Source organism: Amblyraja radiata, chromosome 3, assembly GCF_010909765.2.
Source record: "Amblyraja radiata isolate CabotCenter1 chromosome 3, sAmbRad1.1.pri, whole genome shotgun sequence".
Taxonomy (NCBI): domain Eukaryota; kingdom Metazoa; phylum Chordata; class Chondrichthyes; order Rajiformes; family Rajidae; genus Amblyraja; species Amblyraja radiata.
The window spans coordinates 107,270,593-107,288,149 of NC_045958.1; the positions used below are offsets into that span (position 1 = coordinate 107,270,593).

The 17,557-nt window shown below is 46.5% G+C and overlaps 2 protein-coding genes across 3 annotated transcripts in view; both read left to right on the top strand.

The window, feature by feature from the left end:
- Nucleotides 1-4,233, top strand: part of LOC116971386 (solute carrier family 22 member 5-like) — a 61,601-nt gene extending 57,368 nt beyond the window's left edge. Inside the window, exons 10-11 of the mRNA XM_033018523.1 lie at nt 225-383; nt 4,062-4,233. Of these exons, the coding sequence (XP_032874414.1) occupies nt 225-360 (136 nt within the window). The 3' untranslated portion in view covers nt 361-383; nt 4,062-4,233. The remainder of the gene's footprint in view (nt 1-224; nt 384-4,061) is intronic.
- A 6,642-nt stretch (nt 4,234-10,875) lies between these two features.
- LOC116971387 (solute carrier family 22 member 5-like) overlaps nt 10,876-17,557 on the top strand; it is a 36,639-nt gene continuing 29,957 nt past the window's right edge. For both annotated transcript variants that reach the window (XM_033018524.1, XM_033018526.1), the window contains exon 1: nt 10,876-11,556. In XM_033018524.1, coding sequence (XP_032874415.1) covers nt 11,191-11,556 — 366 coding nt within the window. In that variant the 5' untranslated portion in view covers nt 10,876-11,190. The remainder of the gene's footprint in view (nt 11,557-17,557) is intronic.

The window sequence follows — 17,557 nt, forward strand, 5'->3', positions numbered from 1 at the left end:
CACAGAATCACAAATCTCTGTGAGAATAAGTGTTTCCTCATCCCCATTCCCCTTATTCTTAAACTGTGGTTCTGGACTCCCCCAACATCGGGAACATGTTTCCTGTCTCTAGCGGGTCCAAACCCTTAATAATCTTACATGTTTCATGTCCGCACCGACCAGCGGTCTCCGCACATTTGTTATAGCTCCAAGATTTCTTATGTTCACCAATGTCTTCCTTTAAGCCTCTGCACTTCAACTGTGACGTCTCATTCTGGACCCAATGCTCCCAATGCACCTCCAACGCAAGATGTCCAAGCGGCCAACAATGGTGCCTTCTCCTTGCCAACACAAATGGACCAAACTATGAGCGTATGTTAGCGGCCGACCGTCAGGTGAGAAACGTAAGTACTCCTCCCCAATTTTCACCGTGATACGACGTCTAAAAACAGGGTAACCGTCTGAAGAAGGGTGCAAACCCAAAACGTCACCCATTCCCTCTCTCCAGAGATGCTGCCTGTCCCGCTGAGTTACTCCAGAATTGTGTGTCTATCTTTGGGGAAATCAAGACTCAAGTCTAGAGTGTTTTATGTCGTGTGTCCCAGATAGAACAATGACATTCTTACTTGCTGCAGCACAACAGAATATGTAAACATAGTACACTGTGAACAATATAATAAGCCAGAAAAATGTTTAGTGCATGTGTGCATGTGTGTGTGTATATATATATATATACACACGTGCACACACACACACACACACACACACACACACACACACACACACACACGTGCATACATAAAAACACAATAATAGTGCAATAATAACAATAAAAGTCTATGTAGTTAAGTAAGTAAGTAAGTTTATTGGCCAAGTATTCACATACAAGGGATTTGCCTTGGTGCTCCACCCACAAGTAACAACATGACATACAGTGACAGTTACGAATGACTCCGAAAACACTAAACATTAATAATAATGAAACATTAATGATAAAACACCATTAATCAAGCATGTGAACCAACAAAATATGGCTTCCTGATTCTTCAAATTCTTCCTGATGGCAGGGGTGAGATGAGAGTGTGGCCAGGGTGGTGTGGGTCGCTGATGATGCCGGCTGCCTTTTTGAGGCAGTGATTCTGGTCAATCCCATCGATGGTGAGGGGGTGAGAGCCAGTGATGGACTGGGCAGTGGTCACAACTTTTTGCAGTCTTCTTCATCGAAAACCTATCGAGAACCATGTAAAGCCCTGTCAGGTGCAGGTAACTCCCAAATCCCAGATACATATAACATTATAACGTGATACTCAAAGAGCGTTTTGTACAAGGTTGATTACATGTTTGCTAATTTGTGATTAATTGTGTGTTGTGCCATGGAAACATACTTTTTGTTTAGTTTAGTTTAGCTTATTTATTATCATGTGTACCTGGTATTCCTCAAAGTGTTTAGGCTTTAGAGATTCAGGGTGGAAACAGGCCCCGTCGGCCCACCGAGTCCGCGCCGAACAGCGCGCTAGCACTATCCTACACACACAAGGGACAATTTACAATTTTACCCAAGCTAATTAATCTACAATCCTGCACGTCTTTGGAGTGTGGGAGGAAACCGGAACGCCCGGAGAAAACCCACGCAGGTCACGGAGAGAACGTACAAACTGTACAGACAGCACCGGCAGTCAGGATCGACCCCGGGTCTCTGGCGCAGTTAGGCAGCAACTCTACCGCTACGCCACCGTGCCACCCTATCTCAAGAAATCTATTCCAGTTGGTACCTGTAAAAGTAAGCAAAGACTTGATTTTTTTTTTTGATCATCGATTTTTAAAAATCAAATCCTATTCCCAGATACAAAATGTATGACCAATGTAGGCCTAATAATCCTCATTAATATTCTTTACATTTATTCTCCTGTTCACGTCGTTGCAGTTTTCTGTCATTCCCAGGCAGAGGTTGCCATTCAAAGCAAAATATCTAGGCACTCCCCCCCCACACACCCCTGGAATTATGACATGAAGTGCTAAAGTAACTCAGCGGGTCAGGCAGCATCTGTGGAGAACATGGATAGATGAAGTTTCACAAAGTGCTGGAGTAACTCAGCGGGTCAGGCAGCATCTCTGGAGAAAATGAATAGGTGATGCTTCACAGAGTGCTGGAGTAACTCAGCGGGTCAGGCAGCATCTCTGGAGAACATGGATAGGTAACGTTTCTCCTCACACCTCCCATTCATTAGACTTTAAACTATTTGGGAGTACGGCGCGCAAACAGGCCCTTCGGCCTGTCGGGTCCGCACCTCCCAGAGATCACCTCGTACACTAGCACTATTCTGCACACTTGGGTCAATTTACAATTTTACCGGAGCTAATTCACCTACAAAAACATGTACGTCTTTGGAGTGTGGGAGGAAACCGGGGCTCCTGAAGAAAACCCACGCGGTCACGGGGAGAACATACAAACTCCGTACAGACAGCACCCGTAGTCAGGATCGAACATGTTTCTCTGGCGCTGTGAGGCAGCAACTCTACCGCTGCACCACCATTTGTGAAGATAATCTCTTCAAATGTTTGTTTATCATTTGAGAATTTCTCAAATATTTAAAAATTCCTACGTGGTAACTTGTAAATGCCATTTCATTATTCCACAAAGTTATTCCATTTGCATTTCTATCTCCTCCTCCACATCTGGATAGGAGGTTATTAGCTACTGGGGGAGTTTGTACAAACTCGGAATGCTTTCTCTGGAATGTCGGAGGACGAAGTTTGTCAAAATCATGTCAGGCATTGAGAGGATATTGAATCAGGATCTTTTTCCCCGGGTGGAAATATCAAAGACAACTGCCCTTATATTTTGAAGGCATAGATAATCTCAGGAGAAATTCAGAAGAATCTTTCTTGGCCATGATTAGTGAGAATGTTCATTACCGCAGGCCGTAGCTGAAGCAAATTGTCAACTGTAGATCGGTTTAAGGGGAGGCTGGACTAGCGAAATAGAGAGAGGGAAGAGAGGGACTCCGTGATAGATTCAAATGACCAAACACTGGAAATGGCTCAGGTGTAACAAAAGCTAGTTTAGTTTAGTTTAGTTAAGTGGAGTTTAGTTTAATTTGGTTTGGTTTGGACTAGCGTAGTTAGTGTGGTGTGTAGTGTAGTGTGGTGTGGTGTGGTTTGGATTAGTTTAGTTTGGATTAGTTTGGATTGGTTTGGATTCGTTTGGTTTAGTTTGACAATAGACAATAGGTGCAGGAGTAGGCCATTCGGCCCTTCGAGCCATTCAATGTGATCATGGCTGATCATCCACAATCAGTACCCCGTTCCTGCCTTCTCCTCATATCCCCCGACTCTGCATTTTTTATGAGCCCTATCTAGCTCTCTCTTGAAAGCATCCAGAGAACCTGCCTCCACCGCCCTCTGTTTGGTTTAGTTTGGATTAGTTTAGTTTAGTTTGAAACCTTGAAACATTGAGTTTGGTTTAGTGTCACGGGTACTGAGGTACAGTGAAAAGCTTTGCTGGTGCCTACTATCCAGTCAGTAGAAAAACTATACATGATTCCAATCATTTGAACTGATAAAGGGAATAATATTTAGTGCAAGATAAAGTCAGATAAAGTCCAGTATAGTCTGAAAAAACACCCTATGATGTTTCGGATGGATGTGAAAGGTTTAGAGGGATACGGGCTTAACGCGATGAGGAGGGGCTAGTGTAGATGGGGCATCTTGATTGGCATGGGCAAGTTGGGCCGAATGGCCTGTTTCCATGCTGTACAATTCTATGACTCCATCTCCATGACTCCATCAATGTTAATTTGTTGGGCTGAATGTCCTGTTTCTATGGAGACACAAAATAACACAAATGTTTAAAAGACATTTGGACAGGTACATGGATAGGACAGGTTTAGAGGGATATGTGACTATTGTGGGTCGGGCATGTTGGTCGGTGCGGGCAAGTTAGACCGAGATACTCTTTTCACGCTGTATCCCTCCATGACCTGAGAAAAACACTTGTTATAGGGATAGAATCATGCTTATTTTAGTTTGTGCTTCTTAGAGTTGTTGACTTTGCTATTCACGCCTTCTTCATCTCTGTCTAGGCACATCCCCAGCTCCCCTGCCTTGGCCACCGTCACACCAGCGTGAGCCAAGATTGAACAGCATGGTTCTTTGGTCTTAATAGTTTTGCGATTCTTTATCTCGTTGTTTCATGGTCTGGTATTAAATTATGATGTATATCGTGCTGTACAAAATCATGAGAGGAATAGATCGGGTAGAGCACAGTCTCTTGCTCAGAGGAGGGGAATCGAGGACCAGGGGACATAGGTTTAAGGTGAAGGGGAAAACATTTATAGACAATAGACAATAGGTCCCAAGTAATCTGCCCAAGCGAAATATGAGGTGCTGTTCCATACCTCTAGTTTCCCTCTCCCCTGACTCTCAGTCTGAAGAAGGGTCTCGACCCGAAACGTCACCCATTCCTTCTCTCCAGAGATGCTGCCTGACCCGTTGAGTTACTCCAGCATTTTGTGTCTATCTGGTGTAAACCAACATCTGCAGTTCCTTCCTGCACAACACTGCACATGCAGTGGTCCCATAAAGCTGTAACATGATTATAGACAATAGACAATAGGTGAAGGAGTAGGCCACTCAGCCCTTCGAGCCAGCACCGCCATTCAATGTGATAATGGCTGATCATCCCCAATCAGTACCCCATTCCTGCCTTCTCCCCATATACCCTGACTCCGCTATCTTCAAGAGCCCTATCTAGCTCTCTCTTGAAAGTATCCAGAGAACCGGCCTCCACTGCCCTCTGAGGCAGAGAATTCCACACACGCACCACTCTCTGTGTGAAAAAGTGTTTCCTCATCTCCGCTCTAAAGGGCTTACCCCTTATTCTTAAACTGTGGCCCCTGGTCCTGGACTCCCCCAACATCGGGAACATGTTTCCTGCCTCTCGCGTGTCCAAACCCTTAATAACATTATATGTTTCAATAAGATACCCTCTCATCCTAAATTCCAGAGGATACAAGCCCAGCCGCTCCATTCTCTTATACTCATCGCCCCAACTGATGAAGGACACTCCATGGCTTCTTTACCGTCTAACCACTTCTGTTGCCACTTTCAGACAATTATGGAATTGGACTCTAATATCTCTCTGTACATCAATGCATCTAATACACTGCACAATTAGCAGACCTAAAACGGTGGACCAAAATACTCATTTTTTGTCACACAGATTCTCCGTTATAAGTTAAAGTTAACCTAATGAGGCAGGAGAATGGGGTTAGGAGGGAGAGATAGACGAGCCGTGGCGGAGTAGACTTGATGGGCCGAATGGCCTAAATCTGCTCCTCTCACTTGTGGACGTGAACTTTAGAATGTATGGATGGTCAGCCATGATCACATTGAATAGCGGTGCTGGCTCGAAGGGCCGAATGGCCAACTCTATTGTCTATTGTCTACAGCACAAGAACAGGCCCTTCGGCCCACAATGTTTGTGCCGAACATGATGCCAAGAACAACACTTATCTGCCTGCCTCCATTATCGCTGCATATCCCTGTGCCTATCCAAAAGCCACTTAAATGCCACTATCACCTCTGCTGCCACCATCACCCCTGGCAACGCGCTCCAGGTACCCACCACCCTCTGTGTAAAAGAACTAGCCCTGTACATCCGTTTTAAACTTTGTCCTTCCCAACTTAAAGCTATGCCCTCTAGTATTTGATGTGTCCACCCTGTGGAAAAGGTTCTGACTGTCTGCCCTATCTAGTTTAGTTTAGAGATACAGCGCAGAAACAGGCCCTTTGGCCCAGCAAGTCCGCACCGACCAGCGATCCCCGCACATTAATAATAATAATAATAAATTTTATTTATGGGCGCCTTTCAAGAGTCTCAAGGACACCTTACAAAAATTTAGCAGGTAGAGGAAAAACATGTAAGGGGAATGAAATAAATAGTAGAGACATGACTAGTACACAAAGTAAAGACAGAATTCAATTCAAAACACAATATGAGGCAATTAATGCACAGATGAAAAGGGAGGGGGACGTGGGGCTAAGGATAGGCAGAGGTGAAGACATTAACACTATCCTACACACACTAGGGACAATTTACCATTTTCACCGAAACCTATTAACTAACACTCCCACACTCCAAAGACGTACATGTTTGTAGGTTGATTGGCTCGATAAATGTAAAAAATTGTCCCAAATGGGTGTAGGATAGTGTTAATGTGCGGGGATCGCTGGTCGGCACGGACCCGGTGGGCCGATAGGGCCTGTTTCCGCGCTGTATCTCTAAACTAAACAAACCAGTACGTCTTTGGTTTGTGGGAGGAAACCGGAGCACCCGGAGAAAACCCACGCAGGCTCACGGGGAGAAGGTACAAACTCAGTACAGACAAGCACCCGTAGTTGGGATAGAACCCGGGTCTCCGGCGCTGTTAGGCAGCAACTCTACCGCTGCGCCACCGTGCCACCCCTTTGAAATATCCGAAAATTCTGTAGCGCAAGAAAACGTGTTTGAGGAAAGTACATTTTGATATGTGTCAGGAACGACTGACCTTGGGCCTAGAGATAGGGCAAAAATGTATACAAGCATCACAGGAACCTGGCACATTATTCAAGGCAGCCGAAATGAGACAAAACAAAATGAGATAACATAAGCTCTTAAAAATATTTAAGAAATTAACTGCAAGCAGTGCAGAAGAAAGTGTAAGTGCTGTCTGACTGTAGAAGAATACTCACTTCATTGTAGGATGTACTAGTAATGAATGAATGTTACAACAAAAAAATTGCCGCATTGTATGTTATATTTCAAAATGTGATGACCTTCATAAATAAATATAATTTTGCTTAATAAAAAAATCTGTCTTATTTAGCGGCATTCGAGCAACGTGCAGTTGTGAATAGTTTGACGCAAATATGATAACATTAGATGAGCAAATATAGGATGAGGTTGTGTCGGGAGGAACTGCAGACGCTGGTTTAAGCTGAAGATAGGCACAGAGTGCTGGAGTAACTCAGCGGGACAGGCAGCATCTTCTTCAGCCTGAAAGAGTCAGGGGAGAGGGAGACTGGAGATAAGAAAACATGATGGGTTGAGCAGGCTGGGACTGTATTCCTTGGAGTGCAGGAGGATGAGGGGAGGTCTTATAGAGGTGTACAATATCTTGAGAGGAATCTTGGAGTCCAGAACCAGGGTCAACAGTTTAAGAATAAGGAGTAAGCCATTTAGAACGGAGACGAGGAAACACTTTTTCACACAGAGAGTAGTGAGTCTGTGGAATTCTCTGCCTCAGAGGGCGGTGGAGGCAGGTTCTCTGGATGCTTTCAAGAGAGAGCTAGATAGGGCTACTAAAAATAGCAGAGTCAGGGGATATGGGGGGAAGGCAGGAACGGGGTACTGATTGGGGATGATCAGCCATGATCACATTGAATGGCCGAATGGCCTACTCCTGCACCTATTGTCTATTGTCTATTGAATAGATCGGGTACATGCACAGAGTCATTTACCCAGAGTAGGGGAATTGAGGACCAGAGGACCACAGGTTCAAGGTGAAGGGGAAAAGATTTAATAGGAATCTAACGGGGTAACTTTTTCACGCAGAGGGTATGGAACGAGCTGCCGGAGGGGGTAGTTGAGGCAAAGACTATTGCAATATTTAAGAAACATGGTTAAAAAAATAAATTATATGGATAGGACAGGTTTGGGCGGATATGAGCCAAACGCAGGCATATGGGACTAGTGTAGATGGGACATGTTGTTCGGTGTGGGCAAGTTGGGCCGAAGGGCCTGGTTCCATGCTGTATGACTATGATAGCTTTTTTATCACATGACACAATTGGAAAGGACAAAATGTGTTTGCCTACTGTTCAATAATTCCACATCAGACTATCCATGAGTACAAACAAACCATACAGAAGTCAAAAAGGTAGAGCAAAGTGCAAATGATAAGCGATGTTTTCAAGAGAGAGTTAGATTTAAGTCTCAGGGGTAAGGAATCAGGGGTATATGGGGAAAAAAGCTGGAACGGGGTACTGATGTTAGATGAACAGCCATGATCATATTGAATGAGGGTGCTGGCTCGAAGGGCCGAATGGCCTACTCCTTCACATATTTTTCGATGTTTCTATTTTTCTATGAGATGCAGAATATAATTTTACTGTGTTGTAGAGTTGCAGTAGCAGAGGAAAAAGTCCACCGTGTGTAATGAGGTTGGTTGGAAGATCGTGACTACACCCTAACCTGGGAACGATAGACAACAGACAATAGGTGCAGGAGTAGGCCATTCGGCCCTTCGAGCCAGCACCGCCATTCAATGTGATCATGGCAGATCATCCCCAATCAATACCCCGTTCCTCCCTTCTCCCCATATCCCCTGATTCTGCTATCTTTAAGAGCCCTATCTAGCTCTCTCTTGAAAGTATCCAGAGAACCAGACTCCACTGCCCTCTGAGGCAGAGAATTCCACAGACTCACAACTCTCTGTGAGAAAAGGTAGGTTCCTCATCTCCGTTCTAAATGGCTTACCAATTATTCTTAAACTGTGGCCCCTGGTTCTGGACTCCCCCGACACCGGGAACATGTTTCCTGCCCCTAGTGTGTCCAAACCCTTAATAATCTTATATGTTTCAATAAGATTCCCTCTCATCCTTTTAAACTCCCGAGTATACAAGCCCAGCCACTCCAATCTATCAACATAAGACAGTCCCGCCATCCTGGGAACTAACCTTGTGAACCTACGCTGCACTCCCTCAATAGCAAGAATGTCCTTCCTCAAGTTTGGAGACCAAAACTGCACACAATAGACCATTGGAACGATCAGTAGTCCAAATAGTTCAGATATACCAAAGGTTTCCAAGGTTTCAAAGGCCTTTTATTGTCACGTGTAACAATTATGCCAATTACCATACATAGATACAATCAGGTCAAAATCAAGTACAATAGGTAAAGCAAAGGGGAAGATATAGAGTATATAATATAGTTCTCAGCATCAGTCCCAGAGACAAAGTCCAATGTCCGCAATGGAGTAGAGGTGAACCGGACAGTACCCTAGCTAATGGAAGGACCGTTCAGAAGCCTGATAACAGAGGGGGAAGAAGCTGTTCCTGAGTCTGGTGGTGCGCGCTTTCAAGCTTCTGTACCTTCTGCCGGACGGGAGCGGGGAGAAGAAGGAATGACCGGGGTGGGACAAGTCTTTGATTGTGTTGGCTGCTTTCCCGAGGCAGTTTGACCACAGATTCACTCAGCCAGAAGCAGCATCTGTGTCGAGCGTAACGGCTGCGACTCCCGCCTTGCCAGCACTGCCCACAGTCAGACCAGAATTAGGCCATTCGGCCCATCGAGTCTACTCCGCCATTCAGTCATGGCTGATCTATCTCTCCCATTCTCTTGCCTTGTCCCCATAACCCTGGCACCCGCACTAATCGAGAACTTATCAATTTCTACTTTAAAAATGCACCACAGCCACCAGTGGCAATGAATTCCACAGACTCACCACCCTCTGGCGAAAGAAATCCCTCCTCATCTCCATTCTAAAGGTAGGTCCTTTTATTCTGAGGATGTGCCCTCTAGTCCTAGACTCTCCCATTACTGGAAACATCCTTTCCACATTTCAAGTAAACACTGCATTCAATTCCCCCCCTCCCCCTCTCCCCTCCCTCCTCCCTCCTCCCCCTCCCCCCCCCCTCTTCCCCCCCCCACCTCTCTCCCTCCCATCACCCACCCTACTCATCCTACTAGTTCCACTGTCCGCATCCCTCTCGGTAGCACACCCTGCCCAGCCCACAATGGACCATTATGGACTCTACCCTTGAGGAGGTCATCTGTTGCCGGCCCTATTTTGGCCTGGCTTTTTCACACCACCAGTTTTCTCCCCCCCACAACCACCCACCTCTATCTTTCAGTCTGAAGAAGGGTCTCGACCCGAACCGTCACCTATCCGTTTCCTCCAGAGATGCTGCCTGACCCGCTGAGTTACTCCAGCGTTTTGTATCTATCTTCAGTATAAACCGGCCACTATAATAATTTTATACTTCAGGACAAAATGCGGCTCAGTGGCGCAGCGGTGAACTTGCTGCCTCGCTGCGCCAGAGACCTGGACTGGATCTTGACCGCAGGTGCTGTCTGTGCGGAGTTTGCACGTTCTCCCTGTGACCGCGTGGGTTTCCTTCGGGTGCTCCGGCCTCCTGCAACATCCCAAAGACATGCAAGTTTGTGGGTTAATTCGCCTCCGTGATTCGCCCCTAGTGTGTAGGGAGTGGTTGAGGAATCGGGGTAACAAAGAATTAATGTTTTGTTTAGTTTGGAGTTACAGCGTGAAAAGAGGCCCTTCGGCCCACCGAGTCCGCGCTGACCAGCAATCCAGCGTACGCCAAGCACTATCCTACACACCAGACACAATTTACAATCTTTACCGAAGCCAATTAACCTACAAACCTGTATGTTTTGGGAGTGTGGGAGGAAACCGGAGCACCCAACGTACAAACTCCGTACAGACAGCACCAGTAGTCAGGATGGAACCCGGGTCTCTGGCGCTGTGAGTCAGCACCTAAAGGGTGATCGATGTGAACGGATGATCGATGGTCAGCACGGACTCGGTGGGCCGAAGGGCCTGTTTCCATGCAGGATCTTTGCAGCCTGCTGAAGTGGCGAGGCCCTGATCCAAATCGACAGCTGCTGGTCTCATTCGCATTCTATGAAACTGTTGGACTGTCTGTGGTGCGGTGTGGGGCGGGGGGGCGGGGGCGGGGGAGGGGGGGGGGGGCGGGGGGCGGGGGGCGGGGGACGGGACACAGAGGCACGGTTTGACAGCCCACGAGAAATGAGCCAATCCTTTATTTGGTTTCACCCAAAAAGAAATGTGTGGGAGGCGCATAAAAGCGCTGATTCATTTCCAAGAACTTTGTCAGATCGAGTAACGGCTGCGGAATTAGCCTGGGCAGCATTTAAAACTGTGCGGAGCTCCTTTGAAGAAAAACCTGACGGCTTGTCGGTGGATTAGACCAGGCAAGTCTTGAAATATTGGGTGTTGCTCGGCTGAAAGTTAGTTCTAAATAATCCATTCGATTATCCAGTCTGGCAGGCGTGATAAATGGGAGGAAGCCACAACTCTGTCAGGAATTTGACTTTGCATTATTCGGCTTGTTCTGCTTGCCCGAGAAGTCAAAGCAGCAGCAATTGTGCAGAAAAATTGTGATTTTTTTTTTAAACACGAAGAAACGATGGACAGTTACGATGAGGTGATTTCTTTCCTGGGGGAATGGGGGCCGTACCAGAGGAGCGTTTTCCTCTCTATCAGTGTCATTATCATTCCCAGCGGATACCTAGCTCTTTCAATGGTCTTTCTGGCAGACACCCCCCCACACCGCTGCCAGCTGAGTAACTCATCCGCGGCCGAGACCTTCCTCGGCAACCTGAGTTTGCCGCTGCCCACGGAGGAGGTGGGCGGTCAGCAGGTGTACAGTAGGTGCTCCAGGTACAGAGCCGGCCAGGACCTCGGCTCCAATGGCTCCACTCTTGTCACGGAGCGTTGCCTGGACGGTTGGGTGTACAGTACGGACAGATACGTCTCCACTATCATCACGCAGGTAGGTCAAGTCAAGTCAATTTTATTTCTATAGCACAAGATTTAAAAACAAGTCTCGTTGACCCAAGTGCTTTACATCAGTGCAGGTACTAACGTGCCACACACAGTGGTACATAGATCAACAATACATACATAAATACATACATACAGCGCTCCCTCAGAGGATCTCAAGAAACGCTTGTGAGAAGAAATAAGTTTTAAGTCTAGATTTAATAGACAATAGACAACAGGTGCAGGAGTAGACCATTTGGCCCTTCGAGCCAGCACCGCCATTCAATGTGATCATGGCTGATCATCCTCAATCAGTACCCCATTCCTGCCTTCTCCCCATATCCCCTGACTCTGCTATTCTTAAGAGCCCTATCTAGCTCTCTCTTGAAAGCATCCAGAGAACCTGCCTCCACTGCCCTCAAAGGCAGAGAATTCCACAGACTCGCAACTCTTTGTGAGGAAAAAGTGTTTCCTCGTCTCTGTTCTAAATGGCTTACTGTGGGGGGCAGTTCTGATGAGAAGTTCCACAGTCTAGGTGCTGCAAGCGCAAAAGTGCGGTCGCCCTTGAGCTAATACCTGGACCGCGGGATGATCAGTAGCCCCAAGTCGGCCGACCTGAGGGACCTGGAGGCTGAGTGGTGGGTTAGCAGATTTTGGATGTAGGTGGGGGCAAGCCAGGGCGAGGAGAGGGACGAGGGTTCGCTGGACGGCCCGGACCGCTGCAACGGGCCTTTATGCCACGCCGCAGCTGGCACTTTGAAAATGGTGCCAAGACCTGTCGTCTTGAATGTGTACTGAAAGTAAACATGCAGGTACAGCAGGCCGTGAAGAAAGCTAATGGCATGTTGGCCTTCATAACGAGAGAAGTCGAGTACAGGAGCAAAGAGGTCCTTCTGCAGTTGTACAGGGCCCTGGTGAGACCACATCTGGAGTACTGTGTGCAGTTTTGGTCTCCTAATTTAAGGAAGGACATTCTTGCTATTGAGGCAGTGCTGCGTAGGTTCAAGAGGTTAATTCCCGGGATGGCGGGATTGTCGTATGAGGAAAGATTGGAAAGACTGGGCTTGTATAATCTGGAATTTAGAAGGATGAGAGGGTATCTTACAGAAACTTATAAAAGGATTGGACAAGCTAGATGCAGGAAAGATTTTCCCGATGTTGGAGGAGTCCAGAACCAGGGTTCACAGTCAAAGGATAAAGGGTAGGCCATTTAAAACTGAGATGAGAAAGAACATTTTCACCCAGAGAGTAGTGATTTTGTGGAATTCTCTGCCACAGAAGGCAGTAGAGGCCAATTCACTGGATGAATTTAAAAGAGTTAGATAGAGCTCTAGAGGCTATTAAATTTCAGCTTAATGGCATCCTTTCTATAGCAGATTGACCAAAACTGAACACAATACGCCTAGTGCGGCCTCACTAATGTTATGTACAACTGTAACATGATGTCTGGGGACGGATCCCAACCTGAAATATCACCTATTCATGCTCTCCAGAGATGCTGCCTGATCCGATGAGTTACTCCAGCACTTTGTGCCTTTTTGGTTAAAACAGCACCTGCAGTTCTTTGTGTCCCTTGTTTTTTTTATACACAGTTCCCCGACTGATGAAAAGCCAAAAGCATTCTTCGCCACCCTATCCACCTGTGATGCAAGCAGATAGGGCGTACCAATCTACAACATGCTGGAGTAACTCAGCGGGACAGGCAGCATCTCTGGAGAGAAGGAATGGGTGACGCTTCGGGTTCGAGACCCTTCTTCAGACTGAGAGTCGGGGAAGAAGGGAACTGGAGATAGGGACGGGTAGAAAGAGCATGGACGGCGTGAAAGCAGATCGAAGCTGACGGTGATATAGGAATTGTTCAATGGCTCATTGTTAGCTGAGGGGAAATTTCAATGGGGCACACAAACAGCAAAAATTAATCAGGACAGTGAAATGAGTCGGAGAACTAGGATGGGGGAGGGATGGAGTGAGAGGGAGAGCAAGGCAAGGGTTACTTGAAGTTAGAGGTCAATAGTCATACTGCTGGGTTGTAAGCTGCCCAAGTGAAATATGAGATGCTGTTCCTCCAATTTCAATTCCCTTCAGTCTAACCTTGCAGATCCCTCCCCTCTACAACCCTCCTCCCCAGGGTCTTACTGTTTACTGTGAACATCCTGCCCTGGTTTGACTTCCCAAAATGCATCACCTCATGCTTTTATATATGTAGGGGCGGCACGGTGGGGCAGCAGTAGAGTTGCTGCCTCACAGCGCCAGAGACCCCGGTTCGATCCTGAGCACAGGTGCTGTCTGCTCGGAGTTTGGACGTTCTCCCAGTGACCTGCGTGAGTTTTGTCCGAATTCTTTGGTTTCCTCTCACACTCCAAAGATGTGCAATAGACAATAGGTGCAGGAGTAGGCCATTCGGCCCCTCGAGCCAGCACAGCCATTCAATGTGATCATGGTTGATCATCCACAATCAGTATCCCGTTCCTGCCTTCTCCCCATATTCCCTGACTTCGCTATCTTTAAGAGCCCTATCTAGTTCTCTCTTGAAAGCATCCAGAGAACCTGCCTCTACCGCCCTCTGAGGCAGAGAATTCCACAGACTATCTTTAAGAGCTCTATCTAACTTTAGCTCTATCAAACGATCTAATTGTAGGTTAATTGGCTTGGTATAAGTGTAAAATTGTCCCTAGTATGTGTGCAGGATAGTGTTAATGTGCGGGGATGGCTGGTCTTGGTGGGCCGTAGGGCCTGTTTCTGTGCTGTATCACTAAACTAAACTCCATCAGCCATTTGTCAGCCCACTTGCCCAGCTGATCAAGATCCTGCTGTAATTCTTGATAGCCTTCTTTTTCGCTATCTATGATACTACTTATTTTTATGTCATCTCCAAACTAACTAACAAGCCTCGTACATTCTTATCTAGGTCATTGCTATAAACCACAAACAGTAGCGGGCCCTGTACCGAACCCTGAGGCACACCATTAGTCACAGGCCTCCAGTCCGAAAAAAAATGACCTTCCACCATCATCCCCTGCTTCCTTCCATGAAGCCAATTGTGTATCTGGTCAGGTGGCTCTCTCTGGACCCCATGTGATCTAACCTTCCAGAGCAGCCTACCATATGGAACATTGACACCGAATGCTGGAGTAACTCAGCGAGACAGGCAGCAACTCTGGAAAGAAAGGAACAGGCGACGTTTTGGGTCGGGACCCTTCCTCGGGTTGGAAGGTGGGGATGGCCGGAATAAAACGGAGCTGGCAACAGATGCCCCCAGGCAGGGTGGTGGCCTGGTGGGTCCCACTGTTGGCTGGGGAAGGTGTGATCTCAAGAGGGATAGACTGTGGTGAACTGTTTAAATGAGTAGGGTGGAGGAAGGAGGCCAGGAGGGAGGGGAGGCGAGTGTTATTTGTAGTTTCTGCTTGCTGTGATTGTCATTGTGAATGGAATGTAAAAGGCACTCCAGCAGTGGTCGAGGTCTAACTTCATAAGATCATAAGATCATGTGATAGGAGGAAAATTAGGCCATTCGGCCCATCAAGTCTGCTCCGCCATTCAATCATGGCTGATCTATCTCTCCCTCCTAACCCCATTCTCCTTTCTTCACCCCATAACCCCTGACACCCGTACTAATCAACTACATACTACAATGTAGAGGCCTGGTCAAGTCAAACTAGACCTAAACCCTGTGAGAGGCTACTTCCTTGCGACACCTTACACACTTCAATAACTTGCCCTCACCGCACTCTGGGTGATATCAGTAGGTTGGCATCATCCAGCTACTTTGTTTAGAGACACAGCGTGCCGACTACATGTCGCTGGAAAGAGTGCAGAGAAGATTTACGAGGATGTAAATCGACAGTCTGAGATATAAACGCCCAGAGTCTCTTACCCAGAGTAGACAAATAGAGTACCAGAGTTGAGTATTGGAGAAAAGAGGTCCTTCTGCAGTTGTACAGGGCCCTAGTGAGACCACACCTGGAGTATTGTGTGCAGTTTTGGTCCCCTAATTTGAGGAAGGACGTTCTTGCTATTGAGGGAGTGCAGCGTAGGTTTACAAGGTTAATTCTCTGCAAAGAATGCAGAGAAGATTTAGAGTCCGAGAGTCTTACAGCATGGAAACAGGCCCTTCAGCCCAACCTGCCCACACCGGCAACATGTCCCATCTACACTAGTCCCACCTGCCTGCATTTGCCCATATCCCTCTAAACCTGTCTAACTGTTTCTTAAATGTTGTGATAGTCCCAGCCTCAACAGCCTCCTCCGGCAGCTCGTTCAAGAGTCTAGAGAGTTTTATTGTCATGTGTCCCAGATAGGACAATGGAATTCTTGCTTACTGCAGCACAACAGAATATGTAAACATAATACAGAACAAGAGATAAAAAGTTCAGTGTGTCTATGGACCATATATATACACAATAAATAAACAGATAAAGTGCACTGATAATAATAGACTGTTATTGTTCAGGGCTTGTTTGATGTTGTGTTTAATAGCCCGATGGCTGTGGGGACGAAGATGTTCCTGAACCTGGATGTTCCAGACTCCATACACCCACCACCCTTTGTGTGAAAAAGTTACCCCTCAGATCCCTATTAAATCTTTCCTCCTCACCTTAAACCCTTACAAGGATGTTGCCGGGACACGAGGGCCTGAGCTACAAAGAGAGCTAGGACCTTTTTCCTTGGAGCGCAGGAGGATGAGGGGAGATGGCATAGAGGTGTATAAAAATCATGAGGGGAATAGATTGGATGAATTAATTTAGCTTAATGTCACGTGTACTGAGTTACAGTGAAAAGCTTTTGTTGCGTGCTACCAAGTCAGCGGAAAGATGATTACAATCGAGAGCTAGATCGGGCTCTTAAAGATAGCAGAGTCAAGAGGATATGGGGAGAAGGCAGGAACAGGGTACTGATTGGGGATGATCAGCCATGATCACAATGAATGGCGGTGCTGGCTCAAAGGGCTGAATGGCCTACTCCTGCACCTATTGTCTATTGAGCCATTTACAGTGTACAGATACATGATCAATGGATTAACTTGAATAACGTTTAGTGCAAGGAAAAGCCAGTAAAGTCCGATCAAAGATAGTCTGAGGGTCACCAATGAGGTTGATGGTAGTTCAGGACTGTTCTCTAGTTGTGGTAGGATGATTCAGTTGCCCAAATTCACCAGTGCCTTTTAACATACCTATGAATCTTCAGGTATTGTGTGCTTCTCTTAACTTTCTTAGTAATCTAGGGATAGCTCATGAAGCCTTTCTTTTTCACTGGAATATAGTATTTCTGAAATTTATGAAAAGTCTCCTTTAAATGTCTGCCACTGCTGATCAGGCGTTTTCCCCAGTCTATTTTAGCCAATTTACAATCACAATATCACACAATCACAATAATACATTATTAGCCAAGTATTTTTTTGCAACATGCAAGGAATTTCATTTGCCAAGTCAGTCATACAAATAAAAAGCAACGGAACACACAAATACATTTTAACATAAACATCCACCACAGTGACTCCTCCACATTCCTCACTGTGATGGAAGGTGAAAAAAATCTCTTCCCTTCTTTGCTCTCCCGCAGTTGGGGGGCCTCGAGTGTTCCGTTGACGGGACGATCTTGACTCCCGTAGCCGGCGGTGTTTTGGACCCTCCCCGAATTGTCACCGTGAATACGCGGGGCGAGATACACAAGTCACTCAAACCTGTGTAAATGTCATCATGAGGCCTTGGCCTACACAGCTGTCGATGTAAGACTGCGAGTTTAAGTTCATGTGCGTGCACTAAATATAGAGGTTGGCAAAGTGCACTTCACAAACAGCCAGATAATTAATCAGCCCGTGATCATAAGGTCATAAATCCATACGCTGTACGGCCCATCAAGTCTACTTCGTCATTCAATCAAGGCTGATCAACACCCGTACTAATCAAGAATCTATCTATCTCTGCCTTAAAAATATCCACTGACGACCTCCACAGCTTTCTGTGGCAAAGAATTCCACTCTGACTAAAGAAATTCCTCCTCATCTCCTATCG